We start from the raw sequence: 17,216 nt of genomic DNA, 5'->3' as shown, positions 1-17,216 counted from the left end.
CTCTCTGGTTGTGGTAGGATGGTTCAGTTACCTGATAACAGCTGGGAAGAAACTGTCCCTGAATCTAGAGGTGTGCGTTTTCACGATTCTATTACTTTTGCCTGATAGGAGAGGGGAGAAGAGGGAGTGGCCGGGGTAAGACTGGTCCTTGATTATGCTGCTGGGCATGCCGAGGCAGCGTGTAGTGTACACGGCATGATTAGTATGTTTGCAGATGACATGAAAGTGGGTGGCATCCCACAGAGCAAAGATGGTTATCGAAAATTACAGCAGGATATTGATCAGTTGGTCAGGTGGGCAAAGGAACGGTTAATGGAGTTTAGACAATAGACAATAGGTGACAATAGACATTCGGCCCCTCGCTGCTATCTATAAGAGCCCTATCTAGCTCTCTCTTGAAAATATCCAGAGAACTGGCCTCCACCGCCCTCTGAAGCAGAGAATTCCAAATGTTTCTTAAACGTTGCAAATAGTAAATATTGCGATATTAGTGTGATATTAGTCAGTCTTTTTCAACTGGTGCAGACATAGTGGGGTGAATGGTGTGCAGTTCCATAAATATTCAATCATTTCACCCTATCAATTCCATTTAATGTTGTGAAATCTTAACCACTCCTTGACCTTTCCTGTCCTGGAGGAATGTAGCTCTCGTTTGTGTAATCACTTCTTGTAATTTAGCCCCTGGCGTTTAGTCATAATTTGGGTGAACAAACTACACTTTTTCAGAAGCCATTATAATTCTGAATCTATGCTGCACAAAACTGGCATTTAGTACTCCAGATGTGGTCTAACATCCATGTTGATCCATCATGTCTTCCCAATACCTCTTGCTCTAACTTCCCATATCTCATGACCCAAACAGCTCCCTATTTCACCATTTCAATAGACAATAGGTGCAGGAGTAGGCCATTCGGCCCTTCGAGCCAGCACCGCCATTCAATGTGATCATGGCTGATCATCCCCAATTAGTACCCCGTTCCTGCCTTCTCCCCATATCCGCTGACTCTGCTATTTCTAAGAGCCCTATCCAGCTCTCTCTTGAAAGCATCTTGAGAATTGGCCTCCACCGCCTTCTGAGGCAGAGAATTCCACAGATTCACAATTCTCTGGGAGAAAAAGTTCTCCCATCGGGCAAGAGGCACAGAAGTGTGAAAACGCACACCTCCAGATTCAGGGACAGTTTCTTCCCAGCTGTTATCAGGCAACTGAACCATCCTCTCACCAACCAGAGAGCGGTCCTGGCCTCCCATACACCTCATTGGAGACCGTCAAACTATCTTTGAACGAACTTTGCACTAAACGTTATTCCCTTTATCCTGTTTTTACTACACTGTGGTCAGCTCGAATGTAATCATGCATAGCCGTCTTGCTGACTGGGTAGCACGCAACAAAAAGATTTTTACTGTACCTCGGTTCACATGGCAATAAAGTAAATTAAACTAAACTATTTCTGTCTCTAAACCTCTCTTCAACTTATTTCCCTCTATTCCAATTGTAATGCACCTATCCCTCTGACTGTGTCCATGTATCAATCTGTATCTCTCCCTATATCTACTGCTAATTCAAATGCCTTGTCTATCTGCAACTGGTATTTCATACTCCAGATGTACTCTAACATACCTGTTGACACGGGATGGTTTTTTAAACCAATATGTAGTACATGGGATGGTTTTTTAGACCAATATGTGGAGGAACCGACTAGAGGGCAGGCCATCCTAGACTGGGTATTGTGTAATGAGGAAGGATTAGTTAGTGATCTTGTTGTGCAAAGCCCCTTGGGCAACAGTGACCATAATATGTTTAAGAAGGAACTGCAGATGCTGGAAAATCGAAGGTACACGAAAATGCTGGAGAAACTCAGCGGGTGCAGCAGCATCAATGGAGCGAAGGAAATAGGCAACGTTACGGGCCGAAACCCCCCATCAGTCTGCTGCCTCACCCGCTGAGTTTCTCCAGCATTTTCGTGTACCAGTGACCATAATATGGTGGAATTCTGCATTAGGATGGAGAGTGACACGGTTAATTCTGGGACTAGGGTCCTGAACTTAAAGAAAGGAAACTTGGAAGGTATGAGACGGGAATTGGCTCAGATAGACGGGCAAATTGTACTCAAAGGGTTGACGGTGGAGATTTATAATTTAATTCACGTACTCCAGTCCTCTCAATGGGCGGCACGGTGGCGCAGCGGTAGAGTTGCTGCCTCACAGCGCCAGAGATCCGGGTTTGATCCTGGCTGTCAGTACAGAGTTTGTACATTCTCCCCGTGACCTGCGTGGGTTTTCTCCAGGATCTTCGGTTTCCTCTCACACTCCAAAGACGTGTAGGTTTGCCAGTTCTACACGTGTGGGTTTAAACTAAATAGTGGGGGGGGGTAGGGGGTTGACAAATTGGGAGTATAAAGATGGAGTTAAAGGGGAAGTGAGTACAGAAAAAGTTACAAAAGACGCCCGAATTAACGGGAAGGAAAGTTCGAGAAGGGATAAGAGAGTAAGGTCAAGGCCAAATGTGAGAGGGGAGGTGAATACTGAAGTTAAAGTGTTGTATATGAATGTGTGAAGTATAAGAAATAAAGTGGATGAGCTTGAGGCTCAGTTAGAAACTGGCAAGTATGATGTTGTGGGAATTAGAGACATGGCTGCAAGAGGGCCAGGGCTGGGAACTGAATATTCAAGGGTATACGTCCTATCGAAAAGACAGAGGTGGGCAGAGGGGGTGGGGTAGCGCTGTTGGTGAGGAATGAAATTTAGTCCCTTGCGAGAGCTGACATGGAATCAGGAGATGTAGAGTCAGTATGGATAGAACTGAGGAATTGTGAGGATAAAAAGACCCTAATGGGAGTTATCTACAGGCCCCCAAACAGTAGCCTGGATATAGGGTGCAAGTTGAAACAAGAGTTAAAATTGGCATGTCGTAAAGGTAATGCTACGGTTGTTATGGGAGATTTCAACATTCAGTGGTACTGGACCCCAAGAAAGGGAGTTTGTCGAGTGCCTCCGAGATAGATTCTTAGAGCAGCTTGTACTGGAGCCTACCAGGGAGAAGGCAACTCTGGATTTAGTGTTGTGTAATAAACCAGATTTGATAAGGGAACTCGAGGTAACGGAGCCATTAGGAGGTAGTGACCATTGTTTTAATCTACAATTTGAGAGGGAGAAGGGAGATCGGAGGTGTCGGTATTACAGTTGAGCAATGGGTACTAGGGAGCCATGAGGGAGGAGCTGGCCAAAGCTGACTGGAAAGATACCCAAGCAGAGATGACAGTGGAACATCAATGGCAGGTATTTCTGGGAATAATACAGAAGGTGCAGGAACTGCAGGAAGGCGTAGTTCATTCCAAAGCGGAAGAAAGATTCCAAGGGGAGTAAGAGGCGACCGTGGCTGGCAAAGGAAGTCAGGACAGAATAAAATAAAAGAGAAGTACAACATAGCAAAGATGAGCGGGAAGCAAGAGGATTGGTTAACTTTTAAAGAGAAACAGAAGATAACTAAATAGGCAATACAGGGAGAAAAGATGAGGTACGAAGGTAAGCTAGCCAAGAATATAAAGAAGGATAGTAAAAGCTTCCTTAGGTATGTGAAGAGGAAAAAATTAGTTAAGACCAAAGTTGGACCCTTGAAGACTGCATCAGGTGAGTTTATTGTGGGGAACAAGGAAATGGCAGACGAGTTGAACAGGTACCTTGAATCCATCTTCATTAAGGAAGACACAAACAATCTCCCTGATGTACTAGTGGCCAGAGGATCTAAGGTGATGGAGGAACTGAAGGAGATTCACATTAGTCAAGAAATGGTGTTGGGTAGACTGATGCACTTAAGGCTGATAAATCCCCAGGGCCTGATAGTCTGCATCCCAGGGTACTTAAGGAAGTGGCTCTAGAAATCGTGTACGCATTGGTGATCATTTTAGACAATAGACAATAGGTGCAGGAGTAGGCTATTCGGCCCTTGGAGCCAGCATCGTCATTCAATGTGATCGTGGCTGATCATCAACAATCAGTACCCCGTTCCTGCCTTCTCCCCATATCCCCTGACTCCGCTATTTTTAAGAGCAGGTACAGGGGGCAGTGAAGAACGCGAATGGCATGTTGACCTTCAAAACAAGAGGATTTGAGTTTAGGAGCAAAGAGGTCCTTCTGCAGTTGTACAGGGCCCTAGTGAGACCACATCTGGAGTATTGTGTGCAGTTTTAGCCTCCTAATTTGAGGAAGGACATTCTTGCTATTGAGGCAGTGCAGCGTAGGTTTACAAGGTTAATTCCCGGGATGGCGGGACTGTCACATGCTGAGAGAATGGAGCATCTGAGTTTGTACACTCTGGAATTTAGGATGAGAGGGCATCTTTTTGAAACATATAAGTTTATTAAGGGTTTGGACACGCTGGAGGCAGGAAATATGTTCCCGATGTTGGGGGAGTCCAGAACTGAGGCACAGAATTCCACAGACTCACCACTCTCTGTGAGAAAAAGTGTTTCCTCGTCTCCGTTCGAAATGGCTTACTCATTATTCTTAAACTGTGGCCCCTGGTTCTGGACTCCCCCAACATCGGGAACATGTTTCCTGCCTCTAACGTGTCCAAACCCTTAACAATCTTATATGTTTCAATAAGATACCCTCTCATCCTTCTAAACTCCAGAGTGTACAAGCCCAGCCGCTCCATTCTCTCAGCATATGACAGTCCCGCCATCCCGGGAATTAACCTTGTAAACCTACGCTGCACTCCCTCAATAGCAAGAATGTCCTTCCTCAAATTAGGGGACCAAAACTGCACACAATACTCCAGGTATTGATGATTTTTAATTCCCTCGCTGAATGTAAATGCTGAAACCTGCCATAATGGTGATAAATTTAGATGTCCCCAGTATGTTCTCTGTATCAAACAGCTTTGACTTGCTAATAAACACCTCAACCTGCAGCTCCACTGCTTGTTTAGCACGAGGAAGTGAATTAGAGGCGATAACGCAGACCTAGCTCGCCCACGAAAATACCCCTCAGCGAAACGTCATGTTGCACTGGCGCCCTTCCACACGCCACTTGCCAACTTACAGCGCAAGAGTCGCAGGCTGATCCGCAAGTCATCTGTTTACACGTGGAAGCTTGCAGTCCCCCAGGCAAGGCGACTGAGACTCCTTCACGCAGCCAAAACTATTTACAGTGCTGTGCCAGTGAGCATGGATTTAAAGTGACGAGTAACGAAGACGACATCTATCTTCAAGGATCCCCACCATCTGGGCCGTGGTCATCGAGTCCACTCCGCCACTCAATCACAGCTGATCTATCTCTCCCTCTCAACGCCATTCTCCTGCCTCCTCCCCATATCCCTTGACATCCGTACTAATCAAGAATCTATCTAACTCTGCTTTAAAAATACCCACTGACTTGGCCCCCACAGCCGTCTGTGGCAATGAATTCCACAGATTCGCACCATCTCACTAAAGAAATTCCTCCTCATTTCTAAAGGTACACCCTTTTATTCTGAGGCTTTGCCCTGTGGTCATAGACTCTCCCACTAGTGGAAACATCCTCTCTATCCAGGCCTGTCATTATTCAGTAAGTTTCAATCAGGTGATGCATAACTTAAGTATAATTTTGATTTTGTGCGCTGCCATTCAATGTGATCATGGCTGATCATCCCCAATCAGTACCCCGTTCCTGCCTTCCCCCCATATCCCCTGACTCCGCTATCTTTAAGAGCCCTATCTAACTCTCTCTTGAAAGCATCCAGAGAACCGGCCTCCACCCTACACCCGCCATGCTCCTGACTGGTTTTATTGGCATCCCTTATCTTGCAAAATCGATCTTTTCCTTACACCTCCCTTCATGCTCTCCTTGCGAAAAACCCTTCTCTTTTTCATCCTTGCTTGTTTTGCCAAGTCAGCAAGTCAACTAAATTGTCATATGTCAGTACGGTGAGGTGCAGTAACCAAGGAAACCATGCTTGCAACAGCATCATAGCCCACAGTGGACGGCACAGTGGCGCAGCGGTAGAGTTGTTGCATTACAGCGCCAAAGCCCCGCGTTCAATCCTGATCGTGGGCACGGAGTTTGCACGTTCACCCTGTGACCATGCGGATCTCCTCCGGGTGATCGGGTTTCCTCCGGGTGATCCGGTTTCCTCCGGGTGATCCGGTTTCCTCCCACACTCCAAAGACGTGCAGGTTCGTAGATTAATTGGCTGCTGTAAATTGTTCCTAGTGTGTAGGATTCAACTAGTGAATGGGCGATCGATCGCTGGCCGCCGTGGACTCGGCGGGCATAGGGGCTGTTTTCACGTTGTATCTAGAGTCCAAAAGAAATTGTGCAAAAATAGACATTGGTTCAAAGCGCAATTACAAAACAGCTCCATATTAGTGCAAGAGGCGCTCCATTGTGTTTTGTTGCGAAGGTAGGATTAGGGTTGTGCAGATAGACACAAGATGCTGGAGTAACTCAGTGGGACAGGCAGCACCTATGGAGAGAAGGGATGGGTGACGTTTCGGGTCGAGACCCTTCTTCAGACCCGAAACGTCTCAACCCGAAACGTCACCCATTCTTTCTCTCCAGAGATGCTGCCTGTCCCGCTGAGTTACTCCTGCATTTTACAATACAATACAATACAATACAATACAATACCATTTATTGTCATTTGAGCCTCAGTGAGGCTCAAACGAAATTCCGTTTCCACAGCCATACAAACAAAGATAATTTCCTACAGACATACACACAATTTAATTCACACAAACATCCATCACAGTGAACCCACTGTGATGGAAGGCAAAGTCTTTTCTCTCCCCTGTTCTCCATGTCTCTCCCGATGTCCAAGCCCCAGGCGGGCGATGCTAAGTCCCACGGCCATTTTAGGCCGTGCCGGGCGATTTACGGCCCCGCTCCCGGTCTAAAAGTTACAATGTTGGAGCTCCCGGCGGGCGCTGGAATGTCCCACGGCCATGAAGCCGTTCCAGGCGATGTACGTCCCCGCTCCGGGTCGTTCCAACCCCGCGACACGGGCTGGAGAAGTCGCGTTGCGGGAGCTCCGGGAAGCGGTCTCTTCCCCCGGACCCGCATGTCTATCTTCAGTTTGAAGCAGCATCTGCAGTTCCTACCTACACATTAGGGTTGAACGGGTCGGTTCAAGAACCTGATGGTTGTAGGAAAGCGGACAAAAATGCTGGAGAAACTCAGCGGGTGAGGCAGCATCAATGGAGCGTAGGAATAGGTGACGTTTCAGGTCGAGACTCTTCGTCAGACTGATGTGGAGGTAGGGGAGGGGGGGGAAGAAGAAAGGAAGAGGCAGAGACAGTGGGCTATGGGAGAGCTGGGAAGGGGAGGAGAAGGAGAGAGAAAGCAAGGACTACCTGAAATTGGAGAAGTCAATGTTCATACCGCTGGGGTGTAAATTGCCCAAACGATATATGAGGTGCTGCTCCTCTAATTTGCGCTGGGCCTCACTCTGGCCATGGAGGAGGCCCAGGACAGAAAGGTCGGACTTGGAATGGGAGGGGAAGTTGAAACGCTGAGCCGTCGGGAGATCAGGCTGGTTATTGCGAACCGAGCGGAGGTTTTGGACGGAGCCTACGCATGGTCTCACCGATATAGATCAGCTGACATCTAGAGCAGCGGATGCAATAGTTCAGGTTGGAGGAGGTGCAGGTGAACCTCTGCCTCACCTGGAAAGACTGCTTGGGTTCTTGGATGGAGTCGAGGGCGGAGGTAAAGCGGGAAGTGTAGCATTTCTTGCGGTTGCAAGGGAAAGTAGCAGGGGAGGGGGTGGTTTGGGTGGGAAGGGAAGAATTGACCAGGGAAAAGTATCTGCTCCTGAACCCGGTGGTGTGGGGACTTCAGGCTTCTGTACCTCCGGCCCGGTGGTAGCAGTGAGTGAGAGGGCATGGCCCGAATGGTGTGGGTCCTTGATGGGAGATGCCAGCTTCTTCACTCAGAGCTTTCGATGATAGATGTGGCCTTTTGGAGTTTAGAGATACAGCTAGAAAACAGGCCCTTCGACCCACCGAGTCCAGGCCAACCAACGATCACCCTGTACACTAGTTCTATGATATTTCGCTTTTGCATCCTACACGCTAGGGGCAATTTACAGAAGCCAATTAACCTACACAAACCTGTGCACGTCTTTGGAGTGTGGGAGGAAACCGGAGCAATGGAGGAGAAGAAAACCGGAGTCTGTGGAATTCTCTGCCTCAGAGGGCGGTGGAGGCCGGTTCACTGGATGCTTTCAAGAGAGAGCTAGATAGGGCTCTTAAAGATAGCGGAGTCAGGGGATATGGGGAGGAGGCAGGAACGGGGTACTGATTGTGGATGATCAGCCATGATCACATTGAATGGTGGTGCTGGCTCGAAGGGCCGAATGGCCTACTCCTGCACCTATTGTCTATTGTCTATTGTCTGTTGTCTATTGCCAATGGAGACTGGATGGCACGGGACGAAAGATTTTCACCGTCCCGCGGTACACGTGACAATGAACTCAACTGTAAACCGGAGTAACCCCACGCAGGTCACGGGGAGAACGTACAAACTCCCTACAGACAGCACCCGCAGTCAGGATGGAACCCGGGTCACCGGCGCTGTGAGGCAGCGACTCTACCGCTGCGCCACCGTGCCGCGCGTGAGGCAGTACTTTGAATGGCGGGGACGGGGTGTGCCTGGGATGGAGCAGGCTGAGCCCACCACGTTCCCCAGCCTCCTGGGTATCGTCATTCTCCTCTCCTCTACACCCCCCCCCTCCATGTCACACTGGCCGTTTGACCTCAGATTCTGGCAACAGAGTGGAACGCCTACAGTTGCCCGGTGCGAACCTCTCTCACCCGGCTCAGCACAAACGTTCACGCAAAGAAACAAACGCTTTACAAATGAAAAGAAATTCCCACCCAGGTGCTGCAACAGAAGGCCGCTTCGCTAATCTGATAGCTCGTATAAGGTTGCCGAGCCAAAACTGGGTCTGTTTTGGAAACATGATTCCTCTAAAGTGGAACAGACTCCAATGTTGAAAGTTTATCTTTTTATAGTAATGAACTTGTTTATGGATCCAACGTAGCAATGAGCACCTTGCACGTGTTGACAGTGATAATATACCCGAGCTCTGAACGGTCACACTAAAGGATCATTAGACAAACTGGATTTGTGATAATGACTTCCATCAAGGCATGTTCAACAGCCATCTCTTCAGTCCTTTTGGCATCATTTTAGTCATTGGCAAACGGTGGGAAGTGCGTTCCTACCGTCCGTGTGGAGTTTGCACGCTCTGCCCGTGACTCCGTTTAAGGATAAGAGGGAAGTCTTTTAGGACCGAGATGAGGAAATCATTTTTCACACAGAGAGTGGTGAATCTCTGGAATTCTCTGCCACAGAAGGTAGTTGAGGCCAGTTCATTGGCTATATTTAAGAGGGTGTTAGATGTGGCCCTTGTGGCTAAAGGGATCAGGGGGTATGGAGAGAAGGCAGGGATGGGATACTGAGTTGGATGATCAGCCATGATCATATTGAATGGCGGTGCAGGCTCGAAGGGCCAAATAGCCTACTCCTGCACATATTTTCTATGTTTCTATGACCTGCGTGGGTTTTCTCCGGGTTTTCTCCCACACTCCAAAAGCGTGCAGGTTTGTAGATTAATTGGCTTTGGTAAAATTGTCCCGAGTGTGTGGTGGTATGGGTGATCGCTGGCCAGCCAGTTTGTTGCTTCATTGACTTCTTTCTATAAGTGTTTAAGAAGGAACTGCAGATGCTGCAAAATCGAAGGTGGATAAAAAATGCTGGAGAAACTCAGCGGGTGAGGCAGCATCTATGGAGCGAAGGAAATAGGCAACGTTTCGGGAGGAAACCCTTCTTCAGACTGATGTGAGGGTGGGGGGGGCGGGAAGAAGAAAGGAAGAGGAGGAGCCAGAGAGCTAGAGGGAGAGCTGAGAAGGGGAGGAGACAGTGATGGAGCTTCTCAGCTCTCACTCTATGAATCAATAAAAGGGAGGTTGTAGAGGTCGAGGCAGTGGAAGGGGGTAATTACTTGATATTAGGGCAAGTAAATGTTCATACAATAGATCTTATATCTCGTTGCACTGACGTGCAATGACAATAAAAAAGATATATTATATTATTATTATATTATTATTATATGCTCCTCATCATCTCACTCCTCTGCACCCAAATTTCTTTAGTCAGCGGGTGGTGAATCTGTGCAATTCGTTGCCACAGAAGACAACGGAGACCAAGTCAGTAGATATTTTTAAGACAGAGATTGATAGATTCTTAATAAGGGTGTGAGGGGTTATGGGGAGAAGGCAGGAGAATGGGTTTAGGTGGGAGAGATAGACAACAGGTGCAGTAGGCCATTCAGCCCTTCGAGCCAGCACCGCCATTCAATGTGATCATGGCTGATCATCCACAATCAGTACCCCGTTCCTGCCTTCTCCCCATATCCCCTGACTCCGCTTTCTTTAAGAGCCCTATCTAGCTCTTTCTTGAAAGTATCCAGGGAACCGGCCTCCACCGCTCTCTGAGGCAGAGAATTCCACAGACTCACAACTCTCTGTGTGAAAAAGTGTTTCCTCATCTCTAAATGGCTTACCCCTTATTCTTAAACTGTGGCCCCGGTTCTGGACTCCCCCAACATCGGGAACATGTTTCCTGCCTCTAGCGTGTCCAAACCCTTAATAATCTTATATGTTTCAATAAGATCCCCTCTCATCCATCTAAACTCCAGAGTGTACAAGCCCAGCCGCTCCATTCTCTCAGCATATGACAGTCCCGCCATCCCGGGAATTAACCTTGATAAGGGTGTCAGGGGTTATGGGGAGAAGGCAGGAGAATGGGTTTAGGTGGGAGAGATAGACAATAGACAATAGGTGCAGGAGCAGGCCATTCGTGAACCTACGCTGCACTCCCTCAAAGATAGATCTGCCATGATTGAATGGCGGAGTAGACTTGGTGAACCGAATGGCCTAATTCTGCTCCTATCACTTATGAACTTAAGACATTACCAGCGATGAGAGGGAAAGAAGGTTTGGGACTTGACATGAACCTATTTATACTTGGCATCCCAGTAAAATAGGACATCCAATTAAGAAGGGGAGTTGCACCTGTTAATTGGCTGCTTAATTGTGGCAGAGGCCCCTTAATGAGGACCCTGCACTGGGTGGTGTGTGACCTGGCCTGAGACGACAGCATGCTGGGTGTTCACACCTCATTTCTCCATCACTCATTACTTCAAATTGGTTCTGGCCTCCACCAAACTCACAGCAGGCAGGACAGCAATTAACAGGCTATTTTTTTATCCCCTTTTCCCTCAGTAATTTACTGGTAGAATTTCTACTGTCTTTCGATTTTGTGACTTCTCTATTTCCGAGTCCCCTCCCGATCCATAACACAGAAGAATGAGGGGTGATCTCATAAAGGTGTATAAGATCAAGAAGGGATCTGGGTGTAATGGTACACCAGTCACTGAAAATAGGCATGCAGGGGCAGCAGGCAGTGAAGAAGGCGAATGGTATGTTAGCTTTCAGAGCAAAAGGATTTGAGTATAGGAGCAGGGAGGTTCTACTGCAGTTGTACAGGGTCTTGGTGGGACCACACCTGGAGTATTGCGTACAGTTTTGGTCTCCTAATCTGAGGAAAGACATTCTTGCCATAGAGGGAGTACAGAGAAGGTTCACCAGACTGATTCCTGGGATGTCAGGACTTTCGTATGAAGAAAGACTGGATACACTCGGCTTGTACTCGCTAGAATTTAGAAGATTGAGGGGGGATCTTATAGAAACTTACAAAATTCTTAAAGGGTTAGACAGGTTAGATGCAGGAAGATTGTTCCCAGTGTTGGGGAAGTCCAGAACAAGGGGTCACAGTTTAAGGATAAGGGGGAAATCTTTTAGGACCGAGATGAGAAAAACATTTTTCACACAGTGGTGAATCTGTGGAATTCTCTGCCACAGAAGGTAGTTGAGGCCAGTTCATTGACTATATTTAAGAGGCAATTAGATGTGACCCTTGTGGCTAAATGTATCAGGGGGTATGGAGAGAAGGCAGGTACAGGATACTGAGTTGGATGATCAGCCATGATCATATTGAATGGCGGTGCAGGCTCGAAGGGCCGAATGGCCTACTCCTGCACCTATTTTCTATGTTTCTATGTATGTGATTGGAGCAGAATTGGGCCATTTGTCCCATCAAGTCCACTCTGCCATTCAATCAAGGTTTCAAGGTCACAAGGTTTTCCATTTTGTCACGTTACAACCACAAACGTAAATGTATTTTATTGGGATTTTATGTGATAGACCAACACAAAGTGGTGCATAATTGTGAAGTGGAAGGAAAATGATACATGGTTTTCAAATTTTTTTACAAATAAAAGACTGAAAAGTGTGGCGTGCAAAAGTATTCAGCCCCCCTGAGTCAATACTTTGTAGAACCACCTTTCGCTGCAATTACAGCTGCAAGTCTTTTGGGGTATGTCTCTACCAGCTTTGCACATCTAGAGACTGAAATTTTTGCCCATTCTTCTTTGCAAAATAGCTCAAGCTCAGTCAGATTGGATGGAGAGCGTCTGTGAACAGCAATTTTCAAGTCTTGCCAGAGATTCTCAATTGGATTTAGGTCTGGACTTTGACTGGGCCATTCTAACACATGAATATGCTTTGATCTAAACCATTCCATTGTAGCTCTGGCTGTATGTTTAGGGTCGTTGTCCTGCTGGAAGGTGAACCTCCGCCCCAGTCTCAAGTCTTTTGCAGACTCTAACAGGTTTTCTTCCAAGATTGCCCTGTATTTGGCTCCATCCATCTTCCCATCAACTCTGACCAGCTTCCCTGTCCCTGCTGAAGAAAAGCATCCCCACAGCATGATGCTGCCACCACCATGTTTCACAGTGGGGATGGTGTGTTCAGGGTGATGTGCAGTGTTAGTTTTCCGCCACACATAGCGTTTTGCATTTAGGCCAAAAATGTCAATTTTGGTCTCATCTGACCAGAGCACCTTCCTCCACATGTTTGCTGTGTCCCCCACATGGCTTGTGGCAAACTGCAAACGGGACTTCTTATAGCTTTTTTTCAACAATGGCTTTCTTCTTGCCACTCTTCCATAAAGGCCCGATTTGTGGAGTGCATGACTAATAGTTGTCCTGTGGACAGATTCTCCCACCTGAGCTGTGGATCTCTGCAGCTCCTCCAAAGTTACCATGGGCCTCTTGGCTGCTTCTCTGATCAATGCTCTCCTTGCCCGGCCTGTCAGTTTAGGTGGACGGCCATGTCTTGGTAGGTTTGCAGTTGTGCCATACTCTTTCCATTTTCGGATGATGGATTGAACAGTGCTCCGTGAGATGTTCAAAGCTTGGGATATTTTTTTATAACCTAACCCTGCTTTAAACTTCTTCACAACTTTATCCCTGACCTGTCTGGTGTGTTCCTTGGGCTTCATGATGCTGTTTGTTCTCTAACAAACCTCTGAGGCCTTCACAGAACAGCTGTATTTATACTTGTTTATTTAGGGGTATCAGAGTAAAGGGGGCTGAATACTTTTGCACGCCACACTTTTCAGTTTTTTATTTGTAAAAAAATTTGAAAACCATGTATCATTTTCCTTCCACTTCACAATTATGCGCCACTTTGTGTTGGTCTATCACATAAAATCCCAATAAAAAACATTTACGTTTGTGGTTGTAACGTGACAAAATGTGGAAAAGTTCAAGGGGTATGAATACTTTTGCAAGCCACTGTATCTCTCCCTCCTAACACCATTCTCCTGTCTTCTCCCCATAACCCCTGACATCCGTACTAATCAAGAACCTACCTATCTCTGCCTTAAAAATATCCATTGACGTGTCCTCCACAGCCTTCTGTGGCATTGAATTCCACCATAGATAGGGTAAATCTGAAGTATTTTACCCAGAGTAGGTGATCTAATAGACGTGTATAAGATCATGAAGGGAATATATAGGGTAAATGCAGTCTTTTAACCAGAATAGGTGAATCTCTTTAGTATATAAGATCACGAGAGGAATAGATAGGATGAATGCAGGCGGGACTGTCATATGGGCAAAGATTGAAAAGACTAGGCTTGTATTCACTGGCGTTTAGAAGGATGAGGGGGCATCTTATAGAAACATATCAAATTATAAAAGGACTGGACAAGCTAGATGCAGGAAAAATGTTCCCAATATTGGGCGAGTCCAGAACCAGGGCCACAGTCTTAGAATAAAGGGGTGGTCATTTAAGACTCAGGTGAGAAAAAAGTTTTTCACCTAGAAAGTTGTGAATTTGTGGAATTCCCTGCCACAGAGGGCAGTGGAGGCCAGGTCACTGGATGGATTTAAGAGAGAGATAGATAGAGCTCTAGGGGCTAGTGGAGTCAAGGGATATGAGGAGAAGGCAGGCACGGGTTATTGATTGGGGACGATCAGCCATGATCACAATGAATGGTGGTGCTGGCTCGAAGGGCCGAATGGCCTCCTCCTGCACCTATTTTCTATGTTTCTATCTGATGGTTGCTGAGAGAAAAGCTGCTCATTGAACCTGGTGGAGACACTGAGAGAAAGAAGTCCTCTTACATGTCTTCCTTTCTGTGCAGGACACGGATGCTTCAAGCCCGCCCGAGACTGACTCTCCCAGTGCACAGCCTCGTGTGCCTGGCTGCCTTTGGATTTGCACTGCCCCTTGCCATCAGCCTCTTCCCACAGATCTCTGAGGTCAGTAAATATCAACCATCATTTCGGTTATGCGTCAATATGGGTCACCAGCTTGCGTGGAATTTTAAAGAAACATAGACAATAGGCGCAGTAGGCCATTCGGCCCTTCGAGACAGCACCGCCATTCAATGTGATCATGCCTGATCATCCACAATCAGTACCCCGTTCCTGCCTTCTCCCCATATCCCCTGACTCCGCTGTCTTTAAGAGTCCTATCTAGCTCTCCCTTGAAAATATCCAGAGCCCTCCACCGAGGCAGAGAATTACACAGACTCACAGCTCTCTGTGTGAAAAAGTGTTTCCTCATCTCTAATGTGGCCCCTGTTTCTGGACTCCCCCAACATCGGGAACTTGTGTCCTGCATCTAGCGTGTCAAAAACCCTTAATAATCTTATATGTTTCAATAAGATCAGTTATTAAAGCTAGAATCAGTTATTAAAGATGGGATAGCAAGGTGAAATAAGTGGACAAAGTCAGCATGGATTTATGAAGGGTAAATCATGTCTGACGAATCTTATAGAATTTTTCGAGGATGTAACTAGTAGAGTGGATAAGGGAGAACCAGTGGATGTGTTATATCTGGACTTTCAGAAGGCTTTCGACAAGGTCCCACATAAGAGATTAGTATACAAACTTAAAGCACACGGTATTGGGGGTTCAGTATTGATGTGGATAGAGAACTGGCAGGCAGACAGGAAGCAAAGAGTATGAGTAAACGGGTCCTTTTCACAATGGCAGGCAGTGACTAGTGGGGTACCGCAAGGCTCAGTGTTGGGACCCCAGCTATTTACGATATATATTAATGATTTGGACGAGGGAATTGAATGCAACATCTCCAAGTTTGCGGATGACACGAAGCTGGGGGGCAGTGTTAGCTGTGAGGAGGATGCTAGGAGGCTGCAAGGTGGATAGGCTGGGTGAGTGGGCAAATGCAGTATAATGTGGATAAATGTGAGGTTATCCACTTTGATGGCAAAAACAGGAAAGTAGACTATTATCTGAATGGTGGCCGATTAGGAAAGGGGGAGATGCAACGAGACCTGGGTGTCATGGTACACCAGTCATTAAAAGTAGGCATGCAGGTGCAGCAGGCAGTGAAGAATGGCGAATGGTATGTTAGCATTCATAGCAAGAGGATTTGAGTATAGGAGCAGGGAGGTTCTACTGCAGTTGTACAGGGTCTTGGTGAGACCACACCTGGAGTATTGCGTACAGTTTTGGTCTCCTAATCTGAGGAAAGACATTCTTGCCATAGAGGGAGTACAGAGAAGGTTCACCAGACTGATTACTGGGATGTCAGGACTTTCATATGAAGAAAGACTGGATAGACTCGGTTTGTACTCGCTAGAATTTAGAAGATTGAGGGGGGATCTTATAGAAATTCACAAAATTCTTAAGGGGTTGGACAGGCTAGATGCAGGAAGATTGTTCCCGATGTTGGGGAAGTCCAGAACAAGGGGTCACAGTTTAACGATAAGGGGGAAATCTTTTAGGACCGAGATGAGAAAAACATTTTTCACACAGAGAGTGGTGAATCTGTGGAATTCTCTGCCACAGAAGGTAGTTGAGGCCAGTTCATTGGCTATATTTAAGAGGGAGTTAGATGTGGCCCTTGTGGCTAAAGGGATCAGGGGGTATGGAGAGAAGGCAGGTACAGGATACTGAGTTGGATGATCAGCCATGATCATATTGAATGGGCCGAATGGCCTACTCCTGCACCTATTTTCAATGTTTCTATGTTTCTAAGATCACCTCTCATCCTTCTAAATTTCAGAGTGTACAATCGGCTTGGTTCTATTGTAAATTGGCCCTAGTATCTGTTGGACAGTGTTAGTGCGGGCGTGGTGGGCTGAAGGGCCTGTTTCCTCATTGTATCTCTCAACTAAACTGTTTGAGAAACTCAACTCAAACAAAACTCTGATCGTTAAATAGCCCATTGCACTTCATCTGTTATTTATGGGTGTTTATATATTCATTGGTATATGGACACACTGATCTGTTGTGTATTTATTTATGCTTACTCTATTCTGTTGTGCTGAAGCAAAGCAAGAATTTCATTGTCCTATCTGGGACACATGACAATAAACTCTCTTGAATCTTGAATCTTGAATCGTGAACTAAACTAAACTAAACTACAGTAATTCAGTGATAACGGTATGGTGTCCATCTAACCTGCAGTTGGTTATTACAGTGCACAATTAGACAGAGCATATAATTAAACCTTGTTCACACATTGCACAAAGAAAAGGTCACAGTCTCCAAGACTGTGGCTGTGACACACCAGCTGAAGTGAGTTTTGTGAAAAGACGGCGGAAGTATCCGGCGTCAACCTTTTTCTTTCGCAAAGATGCTGGTTCTTATATTCCACCATCAGCCATCAATGCACCTCGCGATTCCCTGCACTGACTTACTCTGCTATCCCCATCAATCAGCCTTTCATTAATAGACAATTGACAATAGTTGCAGGAGTAGGCCATTCGGCCCTTCGAGCCAGCACTGCCATTTGATGTGGTCATGGCAGATTGTCCACAATCAGTACCCCGTTCCTGCCTTCTCCCCACATC

The 17,216-nt window shown here is 46.6% G+C and overlaps 1 protein-coding gene across 1 annotated transcript in view; it reads left to right on the top strand.

Moving 5' to 3' along the window:
- Positions 1-17,216, top strand: part of sfxn5 (sideroflexin 5) — a 133,133-nt gene that overhangs the window by 50,080 nt on the left and 65,837 nt on the right. Inside the window, exon 5 of the mRNA XM_033035752.1 lies at positions 14,535-14,652. Within this exon, the coding sequence (XP_032891643.1) occupies positions 14,535-14,652 (118 nt within the window). The remainder of the gene's footprint in view (positions 1-14,534; positions 14,653-17,216) is intronic.

This window comes from Amblyraja radiata, chromosome 1 (genome assembly GCF_010909765.2).
Source record: "Amblyraja radiata isolate CabotCenter1 chromosome 1, sAmbRad1.1.pri, whole genome shotgun sequence".
NCBI classification, from domain to species: domain Eukaryota; kingdom Metazoa; phylum Chordata; class Chondrichthyes; order Rajiformes; family Rajidae; genus Amblyraja; species Amblyraja radiata.
Note: the sequence above shows the minus strand (reverse complement) of the source record. Positions and strands in the feature narration are given on the sequence as shown.